Source organism: Anomaloglossus baeobatrachus, chromosome 8 (genome assembly GCF_048569485.1).
Source record: "Anomaloglossus baeobatrachus isolate aAnoBae1 chromosome 8, aAnoBae1.hap1, whole genome shotgun sequence".
NCBI classification, from domain to species: Eukaryota; Metazoa; Chordata; class Amphibia; order Anura; family Aromobatidae; genus Anomaloglossus; species Anomaloglossus baeobatrachus.
Window position 1 is genome coordinate 234,426,486 of NC_134360.1, and position 21,162 is coordinate 234,447,647.

At 50.9% G+C, this 21,162-nt stretch overlaps 1 protein-coding gene across 14 annotated transcripts in view; it reads left to right on the top strand.

Moving 5' to 3' along the window:
- DOCK7 (dedicator of cytokinesis 7) overlaps positions 1-8,612 on the top strand; it is a 177,487-nt gene extending 168,875 nt beyond the window's left edge. For all 14 annotated transcript variants that reach the window (XM_075320362.1, XM_075320363.1, XM_075320365.1 and 11 more), the window contains 6 exons: positions 3,616-3,705; positions 3,843-4,079; positions 4,555-4,698; positions 4,876-4,982; positions 6,732-6,899; positions 7,120-8,612. In XM_075320362.1, the coding sequence (XP_075176477.1) occupies positions 3,616-3,705; positions 3,843-4,079; positions 4,555-4,698; positions 4,876-4,982; positions 6,732-6,899; positions 7,120-7,162 (789 nt within the window). In that variant the 3' untranslated portion in view covers positions 7,163-8,612. The remainder of the gene's footprint in view (positions 1-3,615; positions 3,706-3,842; positions 4,080-4,554; positions 4,699-4,875; positions 4,983-6,731; positions 6,900-7,119) is intronic.
- The last annotated feature ends 12,550 nt before the right edge of the window (positions 8,613-21,162 follow it).

A 21,162-nucleotide genomic window follows, 5' to 3' on the forward strand; every position in this document is an offset into this window, starting at 1 on the left:
TCACAGGATCCAATTCAGACTGCTTGTTCTCACCCACAAAGCTCTCCACAGTGCAGCACCCCCTACATCTCCACCCTCACCTCTATAACCACAAAGCTCTCCACAGTGCGGCACCCCCCTACATCTCCAGAAAGCTCTCCACAGTGCGGCACCCCCTACATCTCCACCCTCCTCTCTATCACCACAAAGCTCTCCACAGTGCGGCACCCCCTACATCTCCACAAAGCTCTCCACAGTTCGGCACCCCCTACATCTCCACCCTCCTCTCTGTCTATCACCACAAAGCTCTCCACAGTGCCGCACCCCCTACATCTCCACCCTCCTCTCTGTCTATCACCACAAAGCTCTCCACAGTGCAGCACCCCCTACATCTCCACCCTCCTCTCTATCACCATAAAGCTCTCCACAGTGCAGCACCCCCCTACATCTCTACCCTCCTCTCTATCACCACAAAGCTCTCCACAGTGCAGCCCCCCCTACATCTCCAGAAAGCTCTCCACAGTGCGGCACCCCCTACATCTCCACCCTCCTCTCTATCACCACAAAGCTCTCCACAGTGCAGCACCCCCCTACATCTCTACCCTCCTCTCTGTCTATCACCACAAAGCTCTCCACAGTGCGGCCCCTCCTACATCTCCACCCTCCTCTCTGTCTATCACCACAAAGCTCTCCACAGTGCGGCCCCCCCTACATCTCCACCCTCCTCTCTGTCTATCACCACAAAGCTCTCCACAGTGCGGCACCCCCTACATCTCCACCCTCCTCTCTATCACCACAAAGCTCTCCACAGTGCGGCACCCCCTACATCTCCACCCTCCTCTCTGTCTATCTCCACAAAGCTCTCCAAAGTGCGGCACCCCCTACATCTCCACCCTCCTCTCTGTCTATCACCACAAAGCTCTCCACAGTGCGGCACCCCCTACATCTCCACCCTCCTCTCTATCACCACAAAGCTCTCCACAGTGCGGCACCCCCTACATCTCCTCCTCTCTGTATCACCACAAAGCTCTCCACAGTGCAGCACCCCCTACATCTCCACCCTCCTCTTTGTCTATCACCACAAAGCTCTCCACAGTGCAGCACCCCCCTACATCTCCACCCTCCTCTCTGTCTATCACCACAAAGCTCTCCACAGTGCGGCACCCCCTACATCTCCACCCTCCTCTCTATCACCACAAAGCTCTCCACAGTGCGGCACCCCCTACATCTCCTCCTCTCTGTCTATCACCACAAAGCTCTCCACAGTGCAGCACCCCCCTACATCTCCACCCTCCTCTCTATCATCCCACCCGTTCTCTACGCTCTGCAAATGACTTTCGACTAACATCCACACTAATTCGAACCTCCCACTCCCGGATCCAAGACTTCTTCCGAGCTGCACGAACCCTCTGGCACGCTCTACCCCAAGGAGTTAGGACAAATCACAACTTACTCCGCTTCAGACGCACCCTAAAGACGCATCTTTTTAGGGCGGCCTATCACACTCTCTAATCAGATTCAATTCACACAGTCCCTCTACAACTTCCCAAGATCAGTGATTGTTTTGTCTTGTACACTATATAGGCACAGATAGTACTGCCTCCCTGTACACTGTATAGGCACAGATAGTACTGCCTTCCTGTACACTGTATAGGCACAGATAGTACTGCCTCCCTGTACACTATATAGGCACAGATAGTACTGCCTCCCTGTACATTGTATAGGCACAGATAGTACTGCCTCCCTGTACACTATATAGGTACAGATAGTACTGCCTCCCTGTACACTGTATAGGCACAGATAGTACTGCCTCCCTGTACGCTATATAGGCACAGATAGTACTGCCTCCCTGTACGCTATATAGGCACAGATAGTACTGCCTCCCTGTACACTATATAGGTACAGATAGTACTGCCTCCCTGTACACTGTATAGGCACAGATAGTACTGCCTCCCTGTACGCTATATAGGCACAGATAGTACTGCCTCCCTGTACACTGTATAAGCACAGATAGTACTGCCTTCCTGTACACTGTATAGGCACAGATAGTACTGCCTCCCTGTACACTGTATAGGCACAGATAGTACTGCCTCCCTGTACGCTATATAGGCACAGATAGTACTGCCTCCCTGTACACTGTATAAGCACAGATAGTACTGCCTTCCTGTACACTGTATAGGCACAGATAGTACTGCCTCCCTGTACATTGTATAGGCACAGATAGTACTGCCTCCCTGTACACTATATAGGCACAGATACTACTGCCTCCCTGTACATTGTATAGGCACAGATAGTACTGCCTCCCTGTACACTATATAGGCACAGATAGTACTGCCTCCCTGTACATTGTATAGGCACAGATAGTACTGCCTCCCTGTACACTGTATAGGCACAGATAGTACTGCCTCCCTGTACACTATATAGGCACAGATAGTACTGCCTCCCTATACATTAAGGCTGTGTGCGCACGTATGCTTTTTTTCATGCCTTTACACTGTGTTCTGCACTGCAGCATAAAAGCATGCGTCCTGCATCCGCAGCACAATCTATGAAGATTGTGCAAATTCCATCCGCACGTTGCGTTTTAGAACGCAGCGTTTCGGTTGCTGAAATATTTTGCCAAAACGCTGAGTTCTAAAAAGCAACATGTCACTTCTATTGTGCGTTCCAGATGCTTTCCCCACTCTATGACAGAGCACGCATCCAGAACGCATGAATTCCACATGCACAATGCTTTCAAAACGCAGTTTTTCGGCTGCGTTTTGAAACGCACATGTAGTGACTTAAACGCTGCGGAATAGAACGCAGACGTGCACACATACCCTTACGGCCCCGTCACACTAAGCAACATCGCTGCTAACGAACAACTTTTGTGACGTAGCAGCGATGTTGCTGTGTGTGACATCCAGCAACAACCTGGCCCCTGCTGTGAGGTCGTTGGTTGTTGCTGAATGTCCTGGGCCATTTTTTAGTTGTTGCTGTCCCGCTGTGAAGCGCACATCACTGTGTGTGACAGCGAGACAGCAACAACTGAATGTGCAGGCAGCAGGAGCCGGCTTCTGCGGAGGCTGGTAACCACAGTAAACATCAGGTAACCAAGAAGCCCTGTCCTTGGTTACCCGATATTTACCTTTGTTACCAGCCTCCGCCGCTCTCACTGTCAGTGCCGGCTCCTGCTCTCTGCACATGTAGCTGCAGGACACATCGGGTTAATTAACCCGATGTGTGCTGTAACTAGGAGAGCAGGGAGCCAGCGCTCAGTGTGCGCTGCTCCCTGCACGTGTAGCTGCGTGCGCTGGTAACCAAGGTAAATATCGGGTTGGTTACCCGATATTTACCTTAGTTACCAAGCGCAGCATCTTACACGCGGCGCTGGGGGCTGGTCACTGGTTGCTGGTGAGCTCACCAGCAACTCGTGTAGCGACGCTCCAGCGATCCCTGCCAGGTCAGGTTGCTGGTGGGATCGCTGGAGCGTCGCAGTGTGACATCTCACCAGCAACCTCCTAGCAACTTACCAGCGATCCCTATCATTGTTGGGATCGCTGGTAAGTTGTTTAGTGTGACTGGACCTTTAGTGTTATTCTATGACTGGTGAACATCTGACTGTGTGTAATTTGTGCTGCTCTCTTTCTGCAGGGATTTTACGGTGAGCGGTTTGGGGAGGACGTCGTTGAGGTCATTAAGGATTCCAACCCGGTCGACAAGTGTAAATTAGATTCTAATAAGGTAACGGAAGATTCCGGGTCTCTCTTTTTGGGGACGGATCTATGGCGGCCTCATGAGAGTGATCCATCTCCATTTGGGATCTTCACGTGTCGATCCATGGAGGGTTTCAGCCTCTCCTTTGTGTCGTCCATCCGCAGGCGTTCATCCAGATCACCTACGTGGAGCCGTACTTCGACACCTATGAGATGAAGGACCGGATCACTTACTTCGACAAAAACTACAACCTGCGCCGGTTCATGTACTGTACGCCCTTCACCCTGGACGGACGGGCACACGGGGAATTACACGAGCAGTTCAAGAGGAAGACTATCCTGACCACGTCACACGCCTTCCCCTACATCAAAACCCGGATCAACGTCATTCACAAGGAGGAGGTGAGGGGCGGACAGCGAGCGCACATATAGGGCCCCGTCTGCCGGCAATATTCTGTCTGTGCATAGACTGGAAATGTGCACATACCTAAAGCTTCTCACAGCTGAGGGTTTGCTACAATTGAGAGAATTCTCTGCGCTAAAAACAGCAGCACTAATCTCTTTTATCCCGATTCTTTCTAACAATGTATCAGTGCAGGGAAAATGTATCACTGTCCAAACCTGAGACAATTGTATCAAACCCTCAGCTGTGAGAAGTGTCACATTGGTGCAACTTTGCAGTGTAGTCTCCAGTTTCTAGATATTTAAAGTTGAAAATCTGTGGTGTTCCCTGGAGCTTATTTTGCTCTCTGATGCTGTTCAGGTGCCTGGGAAAGTTTGGCGACAACCGGCATTTCCAAAAACATAGTTTAATGTGAGAAAATCTTGGGGGGGACTGTTGTGGGCTCGTCAGTGACCGCTCATGCACTCGTTGCAGATCATCCTGACTCCTATCGAGGTCGCCATCGAGGACATGCAGAAGAAGACTCAGGAGTTGGCCTTTGCCACCCACCAGGATCCGGCCGACCCTAAAATGCTGCAGATGGTCTTACAGGGGTCAGTGGGGACGACGGTGAATCAGGTCAGTTCTGATCTCCGGCTGTTGTGTAGCACAGTGCTGACATTACACAGATCATGATGATATATTCAGCCGCAATAGTGATGTCACCACCCGAGTATACAGTTATTGCCGCAGGCAGCAACTCTTTCTTTACTCGTGGGGGAATACATTGACGTATCATGGTTGTTTCTCTTGCAGGGTCCACTGGAGGTCGCTCAGGTGTTTTTGTCAGAGATTCCAAATGATCCCAAATTATTCCGCCATCATAACAAACTCAGACTTTGCTTTAAAGACTTCACAAAAAGGTATGTTTCCCTGTAAGGATAACCGCTCTCAATAGGGAGTAAATTAAGAGGCATCCATGCATTGCCTTTGTATCCAATGATTTTCAATTCATTGCTTTCTGTAAAAGGAGTTAACCAAGAGTCCATCAGTGAGCTTTTCTGTGCTGATTTAAAGTGAACCTGTCAGGTGAAATATGCACCCATAAGCACAAGCCGTTTTGGATGCATATTGCTAATCCTTGCCTACCTGTCCCTGTATACACTAGCATAGATAAAGAGATCTATAGGAAAAGTATTTCTAAACATCTTATATTGTATGCTAATGAGCACAGGGATTATTTCCCCAGCTAGTCGCCCCTATTAGCATGTTGTTACGCCCCTGTGGGTGTGCTATCATACTAATGAATGCGCAGCGTCAGAGGATGGTCTCACCTTTCCGCTGCCATCACCGCCCGACGCTGGAGTTCGGCTCAGTGCGCACGACCCCGGACTTTGGGCCATGCGCACTATGAAGCCGGGTGTACACGTCCTGGCTTCAAACTGAAGTAGTGCGCATGACTGAAACTCCGGGGTCATGTGCACTGAGCCGAAATCCAGTGTCAGGCAGCGGAGAGGTGAGTGAGATCCTGTGACACTGCGCATTCATTACTATGTTAGCACAACCACAGGGACGTACTAACATGCTAATGGGGGCGACTAGAGCCCCCACTCATTAGCATACGATAAAGATCTTTAGAAATAGTTTTTCTATAGATCCCTTTATCTATGTTAGTGTATACAGGGACTGTTAGGCTATGTGCGCACGCTGCGTTTTGGCCGCTAAAAACGCACCTGCGTCGAAAAACGCATAAAAAAACGCATGCGTTTTACCGCGTTTTTGATCTCTGCGTTTTTCCAATGCATTGCATGGGCGAAAAACGCAGGAAAGAATTGACATGTCCATTTTTTTTTTCAAGCTCAAAAACGCAGCTTAAAAAAACAGTTGTGTGCGGACAGCAAAAATGAAAACTCATAGACTTTGCTAGGGAAGCAAAGTCATGCAGTTTTGAGGCCAAAAATGCACCCGAAAAACGCGCAAAAACGCACTGTGCGCACATAGCCTTAAGCAGGGATTAGCAGTAAACGCCCAGAACTGTTTGTGGTTCTGGGTGAATATTGGACCTGACAGGTTCCCTTTAAGATCACACAGTTCACATCAAAGTTGAGTTGAACTTTAATGCGATAATAGATTAGAGTTGCAAACAAGAACAAACTCACTGATGGATTCTTGGTAAAATCATTCTGCAGCCAGCGATGTTCAGAGACAAAAAGCCAAATTTAAAAAATTAGTTTTAGCCTCAAATCCATATTTAGTTAAAAATAAATTATTCCAAAAGTGTCCATACCATTAAAGACTAAAAAAACAGTGCCCCATCTGTCTTCAAGTTGTACTTGGCATTGCAGCTCAACCTCATTTACTTGCAATATGTTTTATGTGGAAATGATACACTTTACGTGCTATGACCGTCCGTCTGATAAGTGCTGGATTATCAGATCCCATTGATGCCGGATTAGACATTTGTTGCACTGCTTTTAAAGAGAAAGCACTGACTGTGAGGTCTCTTGCTCGATTGCAGATGTGCGATGTCCTGTGAGCACCGTGTTCTCCTGCATGGGCTCAGAGGTGGAAGATCTGATGGTGGTTGTGGATGGATGATGGGACTACTTCCTTTGCCCAGAGAGGGGAAATGTTGCAGCCATTACAGCTCTGCTCTGTGTATTGTCTAATAGGTGCGAGGACGCTCTACGAAAGAATAAGAGTCTCATCGGTCCAGACCAGAAGGAATATCAGCGAGAGCTAGAGCGCAATTACCACCGCCTGAAGGAGGCGCTGCAGCCGCTCATCAACAGGAAGATCCCACAACTGTATAAGAATGTGGTGCCCATCACCTGTCACAGGTAATCAGCAGCCACCATGTGGAGGGCACGGGGTGACCTAGGCCCCCGATTATCACGTCAGTAGTCGGATGGCCAGTGTATGGAGCTTTGTGCACTTAGTATTGCTGCTCGTCTCCCATTGATGTGAATGGGAGCTGAACTGTAGGGGATGGAGCTGTGGTGTTCGGCTGCATATCCTGTACCTCTACCAATCTGACATTGATAATCTTGTTTCCTGTAGGGATTCGTTCAGTCGGATGAGTCTCAGAAAAATCGACCTGTGATGTTAAAGCAAGTGGGATCTCTCCTCCCTATGGAATCGACACCTGGCAGAAAGCATGGGCTAGAGGACGCAGGTGCCCGTTACACAGAACAGGCCCTGGTCCTGCACGCTGCGGCATCACCACCAGTGTAGAGATTTCGCCGCCAAACTGTTACAGGATGGACCAGTACCGCAATGACCGGCGTGACTTTGGATTCCATCATTTCACTATTATTACTTTCCTGTGGTACAAGAATCCATTTTTTTAATCACTATTTATGCAATTTGCATTTACTTGTATTAAGTTTATATTAATTTATATTCACTTTTTATTTTGTAAGGTACGCTCATCTTTTCTGTACGTTGTTACAAATTTTTCTTTGTTTTTAAATGGAATATTGAACCACAGCCATAAAGTTGTGAATGGTTTTTATTAGGAGATATTAAGCTCCCCCAATTCCTGCGCCGTCCCGCTCTTAACACCCTTATTTGCAATGGTTTTTGTCACCTTTTGCATTCTATTATTTCTAGGATTTTATTAGCTCTGACAAGAGAAATTATACATTTTTTTGTGGCCAATTTTAATCACCGCCCTGCAGATCCTTCAGTCCCATTATTGGTGGTGGCATCATCTCAGCCATTTTTCCCCCACCTCGTTCTCTGCCGCCTACTCTCAGGTCCATCTTCTCCAAACATGGGAAGGGGGTTATTACTTTATTTACCGGAGTCGCTCCTGACGGTACTTATACTTTTAAGATCCGGAACACTTTTTAAAAAGGTACAATATGGCAGCTCCTGTGCCAATCCTAATGATCCCATAAATTGCCAAACCCTCCGATCTTCCACTGTTAAATACACGTCTTGTGACTTTAGAGTAGAAGCACCTTGGAGAAATGTTATGCATTTCTTTTCCTCTGCAGAAGCCATTTCTATTTTCTTACTGAGCATTGCTTGGACTTGTAGTTTTTGCCACCAGGTTGGGAGGCGTCCACTTGTCTTTTTCCATTAGTATGGAGAAGATGTAAAGTTTTAATTTCCATAAAATAGCAGAACATCTGCAGCCGGCTTGGGGCCGTTTAGTTAGATTTTACAATCCGGATCTAGAGCTTGGGAAAGATTTGCACGACTGTAACCCGTGGTCTTCCGTGGATCCTGGGTGGTACGGCCCCCACACTCAGCGGGTAATGAGATTTTCAGCACACTGGTCTGGTGGCCCATATCACGGGTCCTGCGACTTTTTGGCTGGGCTTCTCTCATTCCGCATAGGTAGGTGTCCTTTACACAGCACAAGTTACTTTCCAGCCACCCGCTCCTAGGTATATTACAAGTATTCACTTGGCAGGTAAACATTTCCTAGCTATTGACGGGTTACTAAACTGTGGCTATTTATTGCTCTTCAGCCTTTGTGCTCAGATTATATTCAGTGTATATTTTGTATTGTATTATTTGGACTCATTAAACTATGAAATATTTTTACTTGTGAAATCCGAGTCATTTGTACTTTTAGTATTAGATTTATGGACATATGTTATACAGAGCTTTAAATGCCAGGAGTGTGGAGGAGTTCTTACATATAATCTCTGACCCCATGGAGAATATTCCAGGCATTCACAAGTACTTTGTAAAATTCTGAAAGTAAGGGGAAGAGAAGAAAGAAAAGAAATACTGTACTGTAAGATATCAGCCTGCATGAGATAACACAGGATCAATGTTGGGTGCCACAACTAACATCAAAAAGTGAGCTCATCGCATTCTGTACCCACCTACCGGCCCTAGACGCAGGAGCGTAGTGGTGAACAGGGAAACTATTCATACTCACTATGCTGTTAGTGAGCACTTCTCTACTCGCATATTCATTACAAGTAATGGGCGCAATGTATATCGATGGGAAGAAGGGAATTTTGTTTACTTACCGTAAATTCCTTTTCTTCTAGCTCCAATTGGGAGACCCAGACAATTGGGTGTATAGCTACTGCCTCCGGAGGCCGCACAAAGTACTACACTTAAAAGTGTAAGGCCCCTCCCCTTCTGGCTATACACCCCCCCGTGGGAGCACGGGTCCCTCAGTTTTAGTGCAAAAGCAAGAAGGAGGAAAGCCAATAACTGTTTCAAAAACAAATTCAATCTGATAAACAATATCAGAGAACGTAACTTATCAACATGAACAACATGTGCACCCGAAAAACAAATACCCTCAGAAAAAACAGGGCGGGTGCTGGGTCTCCCAATTGGAGCTAGAAGAAAAGGAATTTACGGTAAGTAAACAAAATTCCCTTCTTCTTTTTCGCTCCTAATTGGGAGACCCAGACAATTGGGACGTCCAAAAGCAGTCCCTGGGTGGGTAAAAGAATACCTCGCGATCGGGCTGTCAGGCAGCCCTTTCTTACAGGTGGGCCACCGCCGCCTGCAGGACTTGTCTACCTAGGCTGGCGTCCGCCGAAGCATAGGTATGCACCTGATAATGCTTGGTAAAGGTGTGCAGACTCGACCAGGTAGCCGCCTGGCACACCTGCTGAGCCGTAGCCTGGTGCCGTGATGCCCAGGACGCACCCACGGCTCTGGTAGAATGGGCCTTCAGCCCTGAAGGAACCGGAAGCCCAGAAGAACGGTAGGCTTCAAGAATTGGTTCCTTGATCCACCGAGCCAGGGTGGATTCGGAAGCTTGCGACCCTTTACGCTGACCAGCGACAAGGACAAAGAGTGCATCCGAGCGGCGCAGGGGCGCCGTGCGGGAAATGTAGATTCTGAGTGCTCTCACCAGATCCAACGAATGCAAATCCTTTTCACATTGATGAACTGGATGAGGACCCAAAGATGGTAAAGTGATATCCTGATTGAGATGAAAGGAAGATACCACCTTAGGGAGAAACTCCGGAATTGGACGCAGTACTACCTTGTCTTGGTGAAACACCAGGAAGGGAGATTTGCAAGATAACGCCGCCAGCTCTGACACTCTCCGAAGAGACGTGACCGCCACTAGAAAAGCCACATTCTGTGAAAGCCGAGAAAGGAAATCTCCTTCATAGGCTCGAAAGGCGGCTTCTGGAGAGCAATTAGAACCTTGTTCAGATCCCAGGGTTCCAATGGCCGCTTGTAAGGGGGAACGATATGACAAACCCCCTGCAGGAACGTGCGTACCTTAGGAAGTCGCGCCAGGCGCTTCTGAAAGAATACGGATAGCGCAGAGACTTGTCCTTTAAGGGAGCTAAGCGACAAACCTTTTTCCAACCCAGACTGCAGGGAGGAAAGAAAAATAGGCAATGCAAATGGCCAGGGAGAAACTCCCTGAGCAGAGCACCAAGATAAGAATATCTTCCACGTTCTGTGGTAGATCTTGGCGGAGGATGGTTTCCTAGCCTGTCTCATGGTGGCAACAACATCATGAGATAAACCTGAGGTCCCTAGGATCCAGGACTCAATGGCCACACAGTCAGGTTCAGGGCCGCAGAATTCAGATGGAAAAACGGCCCTTGAGACAGCAAGTCTGGACGGCCTGGTAGCGCCCACGGTTGTCCTACCGTGAGATGCCACAGATCCGGGTACGACGACCTCCTTGGCCAGTCTGGAGCGACGAGAATGGCGCAACGGCAGTCGGACCTGATTTTGCGGAGCACTCTGGGCAACAATGCCAGAGGTGGGAACACATAAGGTAGTCGGAACTGCGACCAATCCTGAACTAAGGCGTCTGCCGCCAGAGCTCGGTGATCGTGAGACCGTGCCATGAAAACCGGAACCTTGGTGTTGTGCCGTGACGCCATCAGGACGACGTCCGGCATCTCCCAGCGGCGACAGATCTCCTGAAACACGTCCGGGTGAAGGGACCTTTCCCCTGCGTCCATGCCCTGGCGACTGAGAAAGTCTGCTTCCCAGTTTTCCACGCCTGGGATGTGAACTGCGGATATGGTGGATGCTGTGTTTTCCACCCACGTCAGAATCCGCCGGACTTCTTGAAAGGCTTGTCGAGCCACTGTTGGAAGGCTCGCGGAGCAAGATGGACTGCTCTGATTTCCAGAACATTGGTCTGAAGGGTGGACTCTCTCTGAGTCCACGTACCCTGAGCCCTGTGGTGAAGAAACACTGCTCCCCACCCTGATAGGCTCGCATCTGTCGTGACCACCGCCCAGGATGGGGGTAGGAACGACTTTCCTTTTGACAATGAGGTGGGAAGAAGCCACCATCGGAGAGAGTCCTCGGTTGCCTGAGAGAGGGAGACATCCCTGTCGAGGGACGTCGACTTCCCGTCCCATTGGCGGAGAATGTCCCATTGTAGAGGGCGCAGATGAAACTGCGCGAAAGGGACTGCTTCCATTGCTGCCACCATCTTCCCTAGGAAATGCATGAGGCGCCTCAAGGAGTGGGACTGGTTCTGCAGGAGAGATTGCACCCCTGTCTGCAGAGAGCACTGCTTGCCCAGTGGAAGCTTCACTATCGCTGAGAGAGTATGAAACTCCATGCCAAGATATGTTAGTGATTGGGTCGGGATTAGATTTGACTTTGAAAAGTTGATAATCCACCCGAAACTCTGGAGAGTCTTCAGTGCCACGTTCAGACTGTGTTGGCATGCCTCTTGAGAGGGTGCCTTTATAAGTAGATCGTCCAAATACGGGATCACGGAGTGACCCTGCGAGTGCAGGACAGCTACTACTGCTGCCATGACCTTGGTGAAGACCCGAGGGGCTGATGCCAGCCCGAAAGGTAACGCTACGAACTGCAGGTGTTCGCTTTCTATAACGAAGCGTAGAAAACGCTCATGCTCTGGCGCAATCGGCACATGAAGATAAGCATCTTTGATGTCTATTGATGCTAAGAAATCTCCTTGAGACATTGAGGCTATGACGGAGCGTAGAGATTCCATCCGGAACCTCCTGGTTTTTACGTGTTTGTTGAGCAACTTTAGATCCAGGACGGGCCGAAAGGACCCGTCCTTCTTTGGCACCACAAACAGAGTGGAGTAAAAACCGTGACCTTGTTCCTGAAGAGGAACGGAAGTCACCACTCCTTCCGCCTTTAGAGCGGCCACCGCCTGCAGCAGAACATCGGCTCGGTCGGGCGGTGGGGAAGTTCTGAAGAAACGAGTTGGAGGACGAGAGCTGAACTCTATCCTGTACCCGTGAGACAGAATGTCCGTCACCCAACGGTCTTTGACCTGTGACCGCCAAATGCCGCCAAAGCGGGAGAGCCTGCCACCGACCGAGGATGCGGAGAGAGGAGGCTGAAAGTCATGAGGAAGCCGTCTTGGTAACGGTTCTTCCTGCTGTCTTTTTTGGGCGTGACTGAGTCCGCCAAGAATCTGAGCCTCTCTGATCCTTTTGAGTCCTTTTGGACGAGGAGAATTGGGACCTGCCTGAGCCTCGAAAGGACCGAAAACCAGACTGACCCCTCCTTTGTTGGGGCTTGTTTTGTCTGTGTTGAGGTAAGGATGAGTCCTTACCCTTGGAGTGTTTAATGATTTCATCCAAACGCTCACCAAACAATCGGTCACGAGAAAAAGGCAAACTGGTTAAGCACTTCTTGGAAGCAGAATCTGCTTTCCATTCTCTCAACCACAGGGCTCTGCGCAAAACCACGGAGTTGGCTGACGCCACCGCCGTACGGCTCGTAGAGTCCAGGACAGCATTAATCGCGTAAGACGCGAATGCAGACATTTGAGAGGTCAATGGTGCCACCTGCGGGGCAGATGTACGTGTGACCGAGTCGACTTGTATAAGCCCAGCTGAAATAGCTTGGAGTGCCCATACGGCTGCAAAAGCTGGCGCCAACGACGCTCCAATAGCTTCATAGATGGATTTCAGCCAGAGCTCCATCTGCCTGTCAGTGGCATCTTTAAGTGCCGCTCCATCTTCTACTGCAACTAAGGATCTAGCTGCAAGCCTGGAGATTGGAGGGTCCACCTTGGGACACTGGGTCCAACCCTTGACCACGTCAGGGGGAAAAGGATAGCGTGTATCTTTAAGCCGTTTAGAAAACCGCTTCTCAGGATAAGCGTGGTGTTTCTGGATTGCATCTCTAAAGTCAGAGTGGTCCAGAAAAGTGCTTAATTTACGCTTGGGATATCTGAAATGGAATTTCTCCTGCTGTGAAGCTGCCTCCTCCTCAGTAGGAGCTGGCGGAGAAATATCTAACATTCTATTGATGGACGCTATAAGATCAATCACTATGGCGTCACCATCCGGTGTATCCAGATTGAGAGCGGACCCAGGATCAGAATCTTGATCAGTTACATCCGCCTCATCACCCATAGATTCGTCCCGCTGGGATCCTGACCAGTGAGACGAAGTTGAGGGCCCCTCATAACGAGCCCGCTTAGGTTGTCTGGGACTGTCGTCCGAGTCAGAATCGTCACCCTGGGGTGCATGTGACACCCCCGGAGCTTGGAAGTGTTCCAGCTGAGGGGGACCAGGGAGCAATGATGCCACAGTGTCCATGGTCTGAGTTACTGGTCTAGACTGCAATGCTTCAAGAATCTTTGACATGGTCATAGACAATCTGTCAGCAAAAGCTGCAAACTCCGTTCCTGTCACCTGGACAGCATTCCCAGGTGGTACACCCTGGGTCACGTCCAGCAGAGGCCCCGGCTGTGCAAGTTGCACAGGAGCCGAGCACTGCACACAATGGGGGTCAGTGGAACCTGCCGGTAGAGCAGCCCCACATGCGGTACAGGCAGTATATAATGTCTGTGCCTTGGCACCCTTGCGTTTTGCGGACGACATGCTGTTGCCTCCTTGTAATCTAGGAGGGGGTATAGCCGAGAATCACCAGCGACCGTACAGTACAAAGTATTTGCAAACACAAAATACTCAGTATACAAATGGCACAAGTGGGGGTGAGCCCTTGAGGCTGCTTACCGCCCGCTGAACAGCGGGTATGAGGCCGTAGAATCCCGTGTCTGGGTCTCCCCGTCTCCCCTCTGCAGCTCAGCGTGCAGGCAGGAATGGCTGCCGGCGTTCTGTGAAGAGGGGCGGACCGTGGGCGTGCCACAAACAAAGAGCGGGAAACTGCGTCCTACTGTGCCTGGTGTGAGGGCTGGAGTATGTAAAAACGACTCCAGCCCTCAGCGCTGATGCTCTGTACAGCGTCCCGCCCTCCTCCTGACTGGCAGGTGCGGAGGCGGGAACGAACGAACTAGGCCGCAAAAAGCCGGGGACTGTAGTAATAAGCGCGGCCGTGATATATGCACGGCCAGCGCGGAAGTCCCCGGCGCACCACAAGTCCCAGCCGCGTCGCAGTCCCAGCGGCCGGCGCGACCGTTCTCCCTGAGTCTACCCACTCAGCTAAGCTGAAGTGAGGAAATGGCACAAGCGCAGCAGCGCTGTTGTCCCCGGCGCACTAACACACCCAGCAATGCTGCGGTGTGCGCGCGTATGCACGGGGACACAGAGTACCTTGACGGAGCAGGGCCATGTCCCTGACGATACTCAGCTCCATATCCAGCGGCTTCTGCAGGGGCTGCGGATGGAGCACGGTCTCAGTGCCTGGAGACCGGTAAAATCCCACTTCGCCCAGAGCCCTAATGGGGATGGGGAAGGAATCAGCATGTGGGCTCCAGCCTCCGTACCCGCAATGGGTACCTCAACCTTAACAAACACCGCCGACAGAAAGTGGGGTGAGAAGGGAGCATGCTGGGGACCCTTGTATGGGTCCTCTTTTCTTCCATCCGACATAGTCAGCAGCTGCTGCTGACCAATCTGTGGAGCTGTGCTGTGCGTGTCTGACCTCCTTCGCACAAAGCAAAAACTGAGGGACCCGTGCTCCCACGGGGGGGGTGTATAGCCAGAAGGGGAGGGGCCTTACACTTTTAAGTGTAGTACTTTGTGCGGCCTCCGGAGGCAGTAGCTATACACCCAATTGTCTGGGTCTCCCAATTAGGAGCGAAAAAGAAATACTCGCTAAGTAGTAAGACGAAAGCCGTACTTTACGAGTACAACTTTCAGATTACTCACTTCTTAGCAAGTATTTCCTATTGACTTACATTGTGCCCGCTATTCGTAACAAATAGGCGAGTAGCAGACAGTACTCGCTAACAGCATAGCGAGTATAAATAGTCAACTACGTGCTCATCACTAATCAGAACCATTGGGGAGGGAGCCGTGTCTCCTAATGAAGGCAATGAGTTTTAACAGTACTAAAAATGCACTTCAGTTCCTTTTTTGGGGGGACGACACAAACATTGGGATATCCTAAAGCAGTCCATGAAGGTGTATATAACAAGAGGAGTCAGTGCTCCGCTGAGAAGCAGAACCTCAGTTATTTGCAGAAGTTTCCTGCCAAAACCTCCATGCTTGATACAAAAGGTGTATGCCTTAAAGAGAACCTGTCATGTGCAATGAGCAGTCCTGGATGCATATTGCCTATAACCTTCAATGACCTCACTGCTTCACCACCGTGCGGAGCTGCCGCCCCACCACCGTGCGGAGCTGCCGCCCCACCACCGTGCGGAGCTGCCGCCCCACCACCGTGCGGAGCTGCCGCCCCACCACCGTGCGGAGCTGCCGCCCCACCACCGTGCGGAGCTGCCGCCCCACCACCGTGCGGAGCTGCCGCCCCACCACCGTGCGGAGCTGCCGCCCCACCACCGTGCGGAGCTGCCGCCCCACCTACACCCCACCTACTGTCTCCTCCCCAAAATCCTTTAGGATGTAAGCCCGCAAGGGCAGGGCCCTCTTCCCCCTGTGCTAGTCTGTCTATTGTAACGTGTACATGTATTCTGTATGTAACCCCCTCATGTACAGCACCATGGAATCAATGGTGCTCTATAAATAAACAATAATAATAATAATAATAATAATAATCCCTGCATCTAGTAGCATAGAGATCTTTAGAAGAAAGTATTTCTAAAAGATCTTTATCATGTGCTAATGAGTGCAGGGACTAGTCCCAAGGGTGTTAACATACTCCTGTGGACGTGCTAACAAGCTAGTCAATGCAGCATCACCAGCGGTAACACACACATACCAGTGTCTGCTGTCACCGCTGATCTGAATGCCCAGCTCTTCCGGTCATGCGCTGTATGAAGCCAGGTGTACATGTCACTGCTTCCAAGAAGCCTAGTGCGCATGACTAGAAGTGCTGGGACTTCTGATCAGCAGTCCTAGCGGACACAGGTACATGTGTCACTGCTGGTGAAGCTGCATTGAATAGCATGGTAGGCGCGCCATGTGGGCGTGCTACCATGCAAACAGGGTAGAATGGGTGCAGGAACTACTAGTCCATATGCTCATTAGCATATCATAAAGGCCCTTTAGAAATACTTCTTCTAAAGCTCTATGCTGGTGTATACAGGGACAGTTAGGCAGGGATTAGCAATATGCACCCAGAACTGCTCGTGGTTCTGGGTGCATATTGCACCTGACAGGTTTCGTTTTAAAGGTTTGAGTGTGTGACTTGAATGACATGTAGCAGAGCTGAAGCCTGTTGTGCTTTTAAGAATGACAGCAGGGATCTGGAGTCAGATCAGCACCTTGAAGGCATTACAGACCCTTCCAGGAACGAAGATGAAAAGTCAGAACATCTGAAAAGGGAAGAGATGGATCGGTACCAAAGTCTAACAAGATTTTGTCCCTTACAAAAGAAAGGAAGGGTCACTTACATTGTGGTGAACAAAAACCACAATGGGAAGAAAAATTAACCAACAAGGGTCCTGTTGAAGGGAGAGCAGCACGAGAGACCCCAGTTCAGGGGGGGTGTAAGAAAGTTACAGTTGACCCTCATGTAAAAAAAATCCAAAATGGGGAGAGAAAAGTGAGCGCGTGCCATCAGATGGAGAGAAACAAAGAGCAGTGGAGGCCTGGCCCAGGGGCAAGCTAGGTCTACTGCATGGGAGAAAAGCAAGAGCCGTCCTGGAGCAGAGATGCGATTCTTCCATAGGTTGCAGATAGCCTGTGCCTGGTCAGCATGGAAGGAGGAAGCTGCCATAATCTGTGATGGTTACTTGGTTTGTCAACACTCATCTTAGGCCGAGGAGGCAGAGACAAGCACATAGGGAAAGGAGTGGGCATGGAAGAAAAAAAAAGTACCCTCTTGGAAATGGTGGGACTAAGTCCTTCCAGTTTGTCACAAGGCTAAATTCATGGTGGTGAAAGTGCAGGAGGATAAAAAGGAGACAGTGTTTAAAAGGGAACCAGTCACCGGTTTTTTGGTCTCTAAGCTGCGGCCACCACCACCAGTGGGCTCTTATATACAGCATGTTAGAATGCTGTATATAAGAGCCCAGGCCGCTGTGTAGAACATAAAGAATTTTGTTACATACCGTAAATTCTTTTTCTTATAGTTCCGTATTGGGAGACCCAGACCATGGGTGTTTAGCTTCTGCCTCCAGAGGACACACAAAGTACTACACCTAAAAGTGTAGCTCCTCCCTCTGAGCTTATACACCCCCTGGTAGCCAGTCCTAGCCAGTTTAGTGCAAAAGCTGAAGGAGAATAGCCACCCACAAGTAGAACCGAGTAAGAACCGGAACAACCGGAGACTCTGTCCACGACAACAGCCGGTGATAACACACGGAACAAGAAAATTGCCAACAGGCAACAGGGAGGGAGCTGGGTCTCCCAATACGGAACTATAAGAAAAAGAATTTACGGTAAGTAACAAAATTCTCTTTTTCTTTATCGTTCCTTTGGGAGACCCAGACCATGGGGCGTTCCAAAGCTGTCCCTGGGTGGGAATAAACAGAAAAAACTAAGAAGTAGGCGGAGCCTAACTTCACAAGTGGGCGACAGCCGCCTGAAGGATGCGTCTGCCCAAGCTCGCCTCTGCCGAAGCATGAGCATGCACTTGGTAGTGCTTCGAGAAGGTATGCAGGCTAGCCCAAGTGGCAGCCTGACAGACTTGTTGAGCCGTAGCCTGGTGCCTAAAAGCCCAAGAGGCACCGACAGCTCTGGTCGAGTGTGATTGATCCCCGGCGGGGGAGGCACCTGAGTACTCGGATTAGGTCGACCATTTCGGACGCCTACCAAACGGGCCAAGGTCGGCTTAGAAGCAGAGAGACCCTTGCGCCGCCCTGTGGTTAGCACAAAAAGAGAGGTGCACCGCCTAAGCGCAGCGGTGCGAGCCACATAAATCCGGAGAGCACGCACCAGATCTAGAGTATGCAGCGCTTTCTCAAAGCGATGAACAGGGGCCGGACAGAAGGAAGGCAAGGAAATATCCTGGTTAAGGTGGAAGGGAGAGACTACCTTAGGAAGAAAGTCCGGGGTCGGACGGAGAACTACCTTGTTTTGGTGAAAAACCAAAAAAAAAAAAAAAAGTGACTCCGAGGAGAGCGCAGCCAAATCAGAGACTCTCCTGAGAGAAGGTATGGCAACTAGAAAGGCCACCTTTTGAGAAAGACGATACAAAGAAACCTCCCTAAGAGGCTCAAAGGGGGGTTTCTTTGTCGCTCTATTGGGAGACCCAGACAATTGGGTGTATAGCTTCTGCCTCCGGAGGCCACACAAAGTATTACACTTAAAAAAGTGTAACCCCTCCCCTCTGCCTATACACCCTCCCGTGGATCACGGGCTCCTCAGTTTTATGCTTTGTGTGGAAGGAGGCACACATCCACTCATGCATTCTCATATTAGTTATGTCAGTTGGAAGAAAAGAGGGCCCCCACGGGGCCCCCGGCATGTTCCCTTCTCACCCCACTACGTCGGCGGTGTTGTTAAGGTTGAGGTACCCATTGTGGGTACAAAGGCCGGAGCCTCATGCCGTCTCCTTCACCATCCCTTAGCGGCTCTGGGAGAAGTGGGATCCTGAGCGGTCATCCATTTACTGGGACCGTGCTCCCTCCGCAGCCCCTGTGGGAATCTGCCGGACCGGAGTCTATTCAACCTCAGGGACCGGGCCCTGCAACTCTAAGGTACTCTGTGTCCCCATAGGGGACTGTGCATGGAGCACCTTCTTCCCGGACGCTGCGGCAGCTGCTGAATTGAGAAGGCCGGCGGAGTTCCGCGCCGACCGTGCCTGCTTGTCGGGCACGGTCTCAAATTTAGTCCCCGGCTTCATCGCGGCCTAGTCGCAAAAATCCCGCCCCCGGGCCTGCCTGTCAGGGGTAAGGGCGGGACGGCCGACCTGACGTCGGATGTGAGGGCCGGACCATCCTGCATGTTTCCTCCCCCCTCACTGATCACTGTGGGGACCCCAGATTCCCGCACTTTCCTGGCGCCGCCCACGGCTCCACTCCTCCCCTGAGAGCTCCGGCAGCCATTTTTTTGGCATTCTGCCGGTGGAGGATTCTCAGTGAAGAGCTCTGCAGCTCCGGGGGACCTAAGGCAGGGAATCTGGAGGACACACACTCCGCTTTTTAGCGGTCGGTAAGCCACACCGGTCACCCGGTGCTGGTCCCCCTAGGGTGCCGGAATAGATAAGTATTTATATATATATATTCTGTTCGGTCGGGCTGTATACCCTTTTTTTGCCCATATACCCTCAGTGATCATTCTCCTAGGAGACAACAGCATGTCGTCCACAAGGAGCAAAGCTGTTAAGGCACAGGGTTTTTTTGCGGCCTGTACCTCTTGTGGGGCTATGTTACCTGCGGGTTCCACCTACCCTCACTGTGAGCAATGCTCGACCCCTGCTTCGCTTGCTCAGCCGGAGCCTCGGTCACTAGTGGGCCCCTCGGCTCATGTAGACCCCCCTGCTCCCCCTGTCCAGGCGGCAGGGACAGAGTTTGCCTCTTTTGCTGAGCAACTCTGAGTCACTTTCACAATCCATGGCTCAGTCTATGGACAAGTGGTCTGCCAAGCTGCTAGAAGCTTTGCAGTCCAGACCGGTCCTTACACAGGCCCCAGCCCCTGTTGGATCGTCGCCTCCAGGCCCCTCTCGGTCCGCGCCGCAGCACGCTCCCAGGTTGGGCCCTAGGTCTCACGTGGAGGACTCCTGCCCGGACCACAGCCCTAGACAGGCTAAGCGGGCTCGCTGGGAATCTTCCCTGACTTCTTCACGCTGCTCGGGTTCCCAGCTTGAGGACTCTCTGGAGGACGAGGCGGACGTCGCAGCTCAGGGCTCTGACCCTGACGTCGCCCTTAACCTTGATACACCTGAAGGGGACGCCTTAGTGAATGATCTTATCTCGTCCATCAATCAGGTGTTGGATCTCTCTCCCCCGCCTCCTACTGTAGAGGAGTCGGCGTCTCAGCAGGAGAAAACACCAGTTTAGGTTCCCCAAACGTACACGTAGTGCGTTTTTCGATCACTCTAACTTCAGAGACGCTGTCCAGAAGCCCAGAGCGGTTCCGGACAAGCGCTTTACTAAGCGCCTCACTGACACGCGTTATCCCTTCCCCTCCGAGGTCGTTAAGGGTTGGGCTCAGTGTCCCAAGGTGGATCCTCCAGTCTCTAGACTGGCGGCTAGATCTGTGGTATCGGTTGCAGATGGCTCATTGCTAAAGGATGCCACTGACCGGCAGATAGAGCTTCTGGTGAAGTACATCTATGAGGCCACGGGCGCGTCTTTTGCCCCGGCCTTTGCAGCCGTGTGGGCACTACAAGCTATCTCGGCTTGTCTGGCTGAGATTAATGCTGTCACACGTAATTCTGCTCCGCAAGTTGCGTCTTTGACTTCTCAAGCGTCAGCTTTTTCTTCTTACGCCATGAACGCCGTCCTAGACTCTGCTGGCCGTACAGCTGTGGCATCCGCTAACTCTGTGGCAGTCCGCAGGGCCATGTGGCTGCGCGAATGGAAGGCAGACTCGGCCTCCAAGAGGTTCTTAACCGGTTTGCCGTTTTCTGGCGACCGCTTGTTTGGCGAACGATTGGATGAGATTATTAAGGAATCCAAGGGAAAGGACTCCTCCTTACCCCAATCCAAACCTAAGAGACCTCAGCAACGAAAAATACAATCGAGGTTTCGGTCCTTTCGTCCCTCCGCCAAGCCCCAATCCTCTTCGTCCAGCAGGCCGGAGAAAGGCCAGAGGAACTCCTATGCGTGGCGGTCCAAGTCACGCCCCCAAAAGGCCGCAGGAGGCACTGCCTCCAAGGCGGCCTCCTCATGACTCTCGGCATCCCCTAGCCGCATCCTCGGTCGGTGGCAGGCTCTCCCGC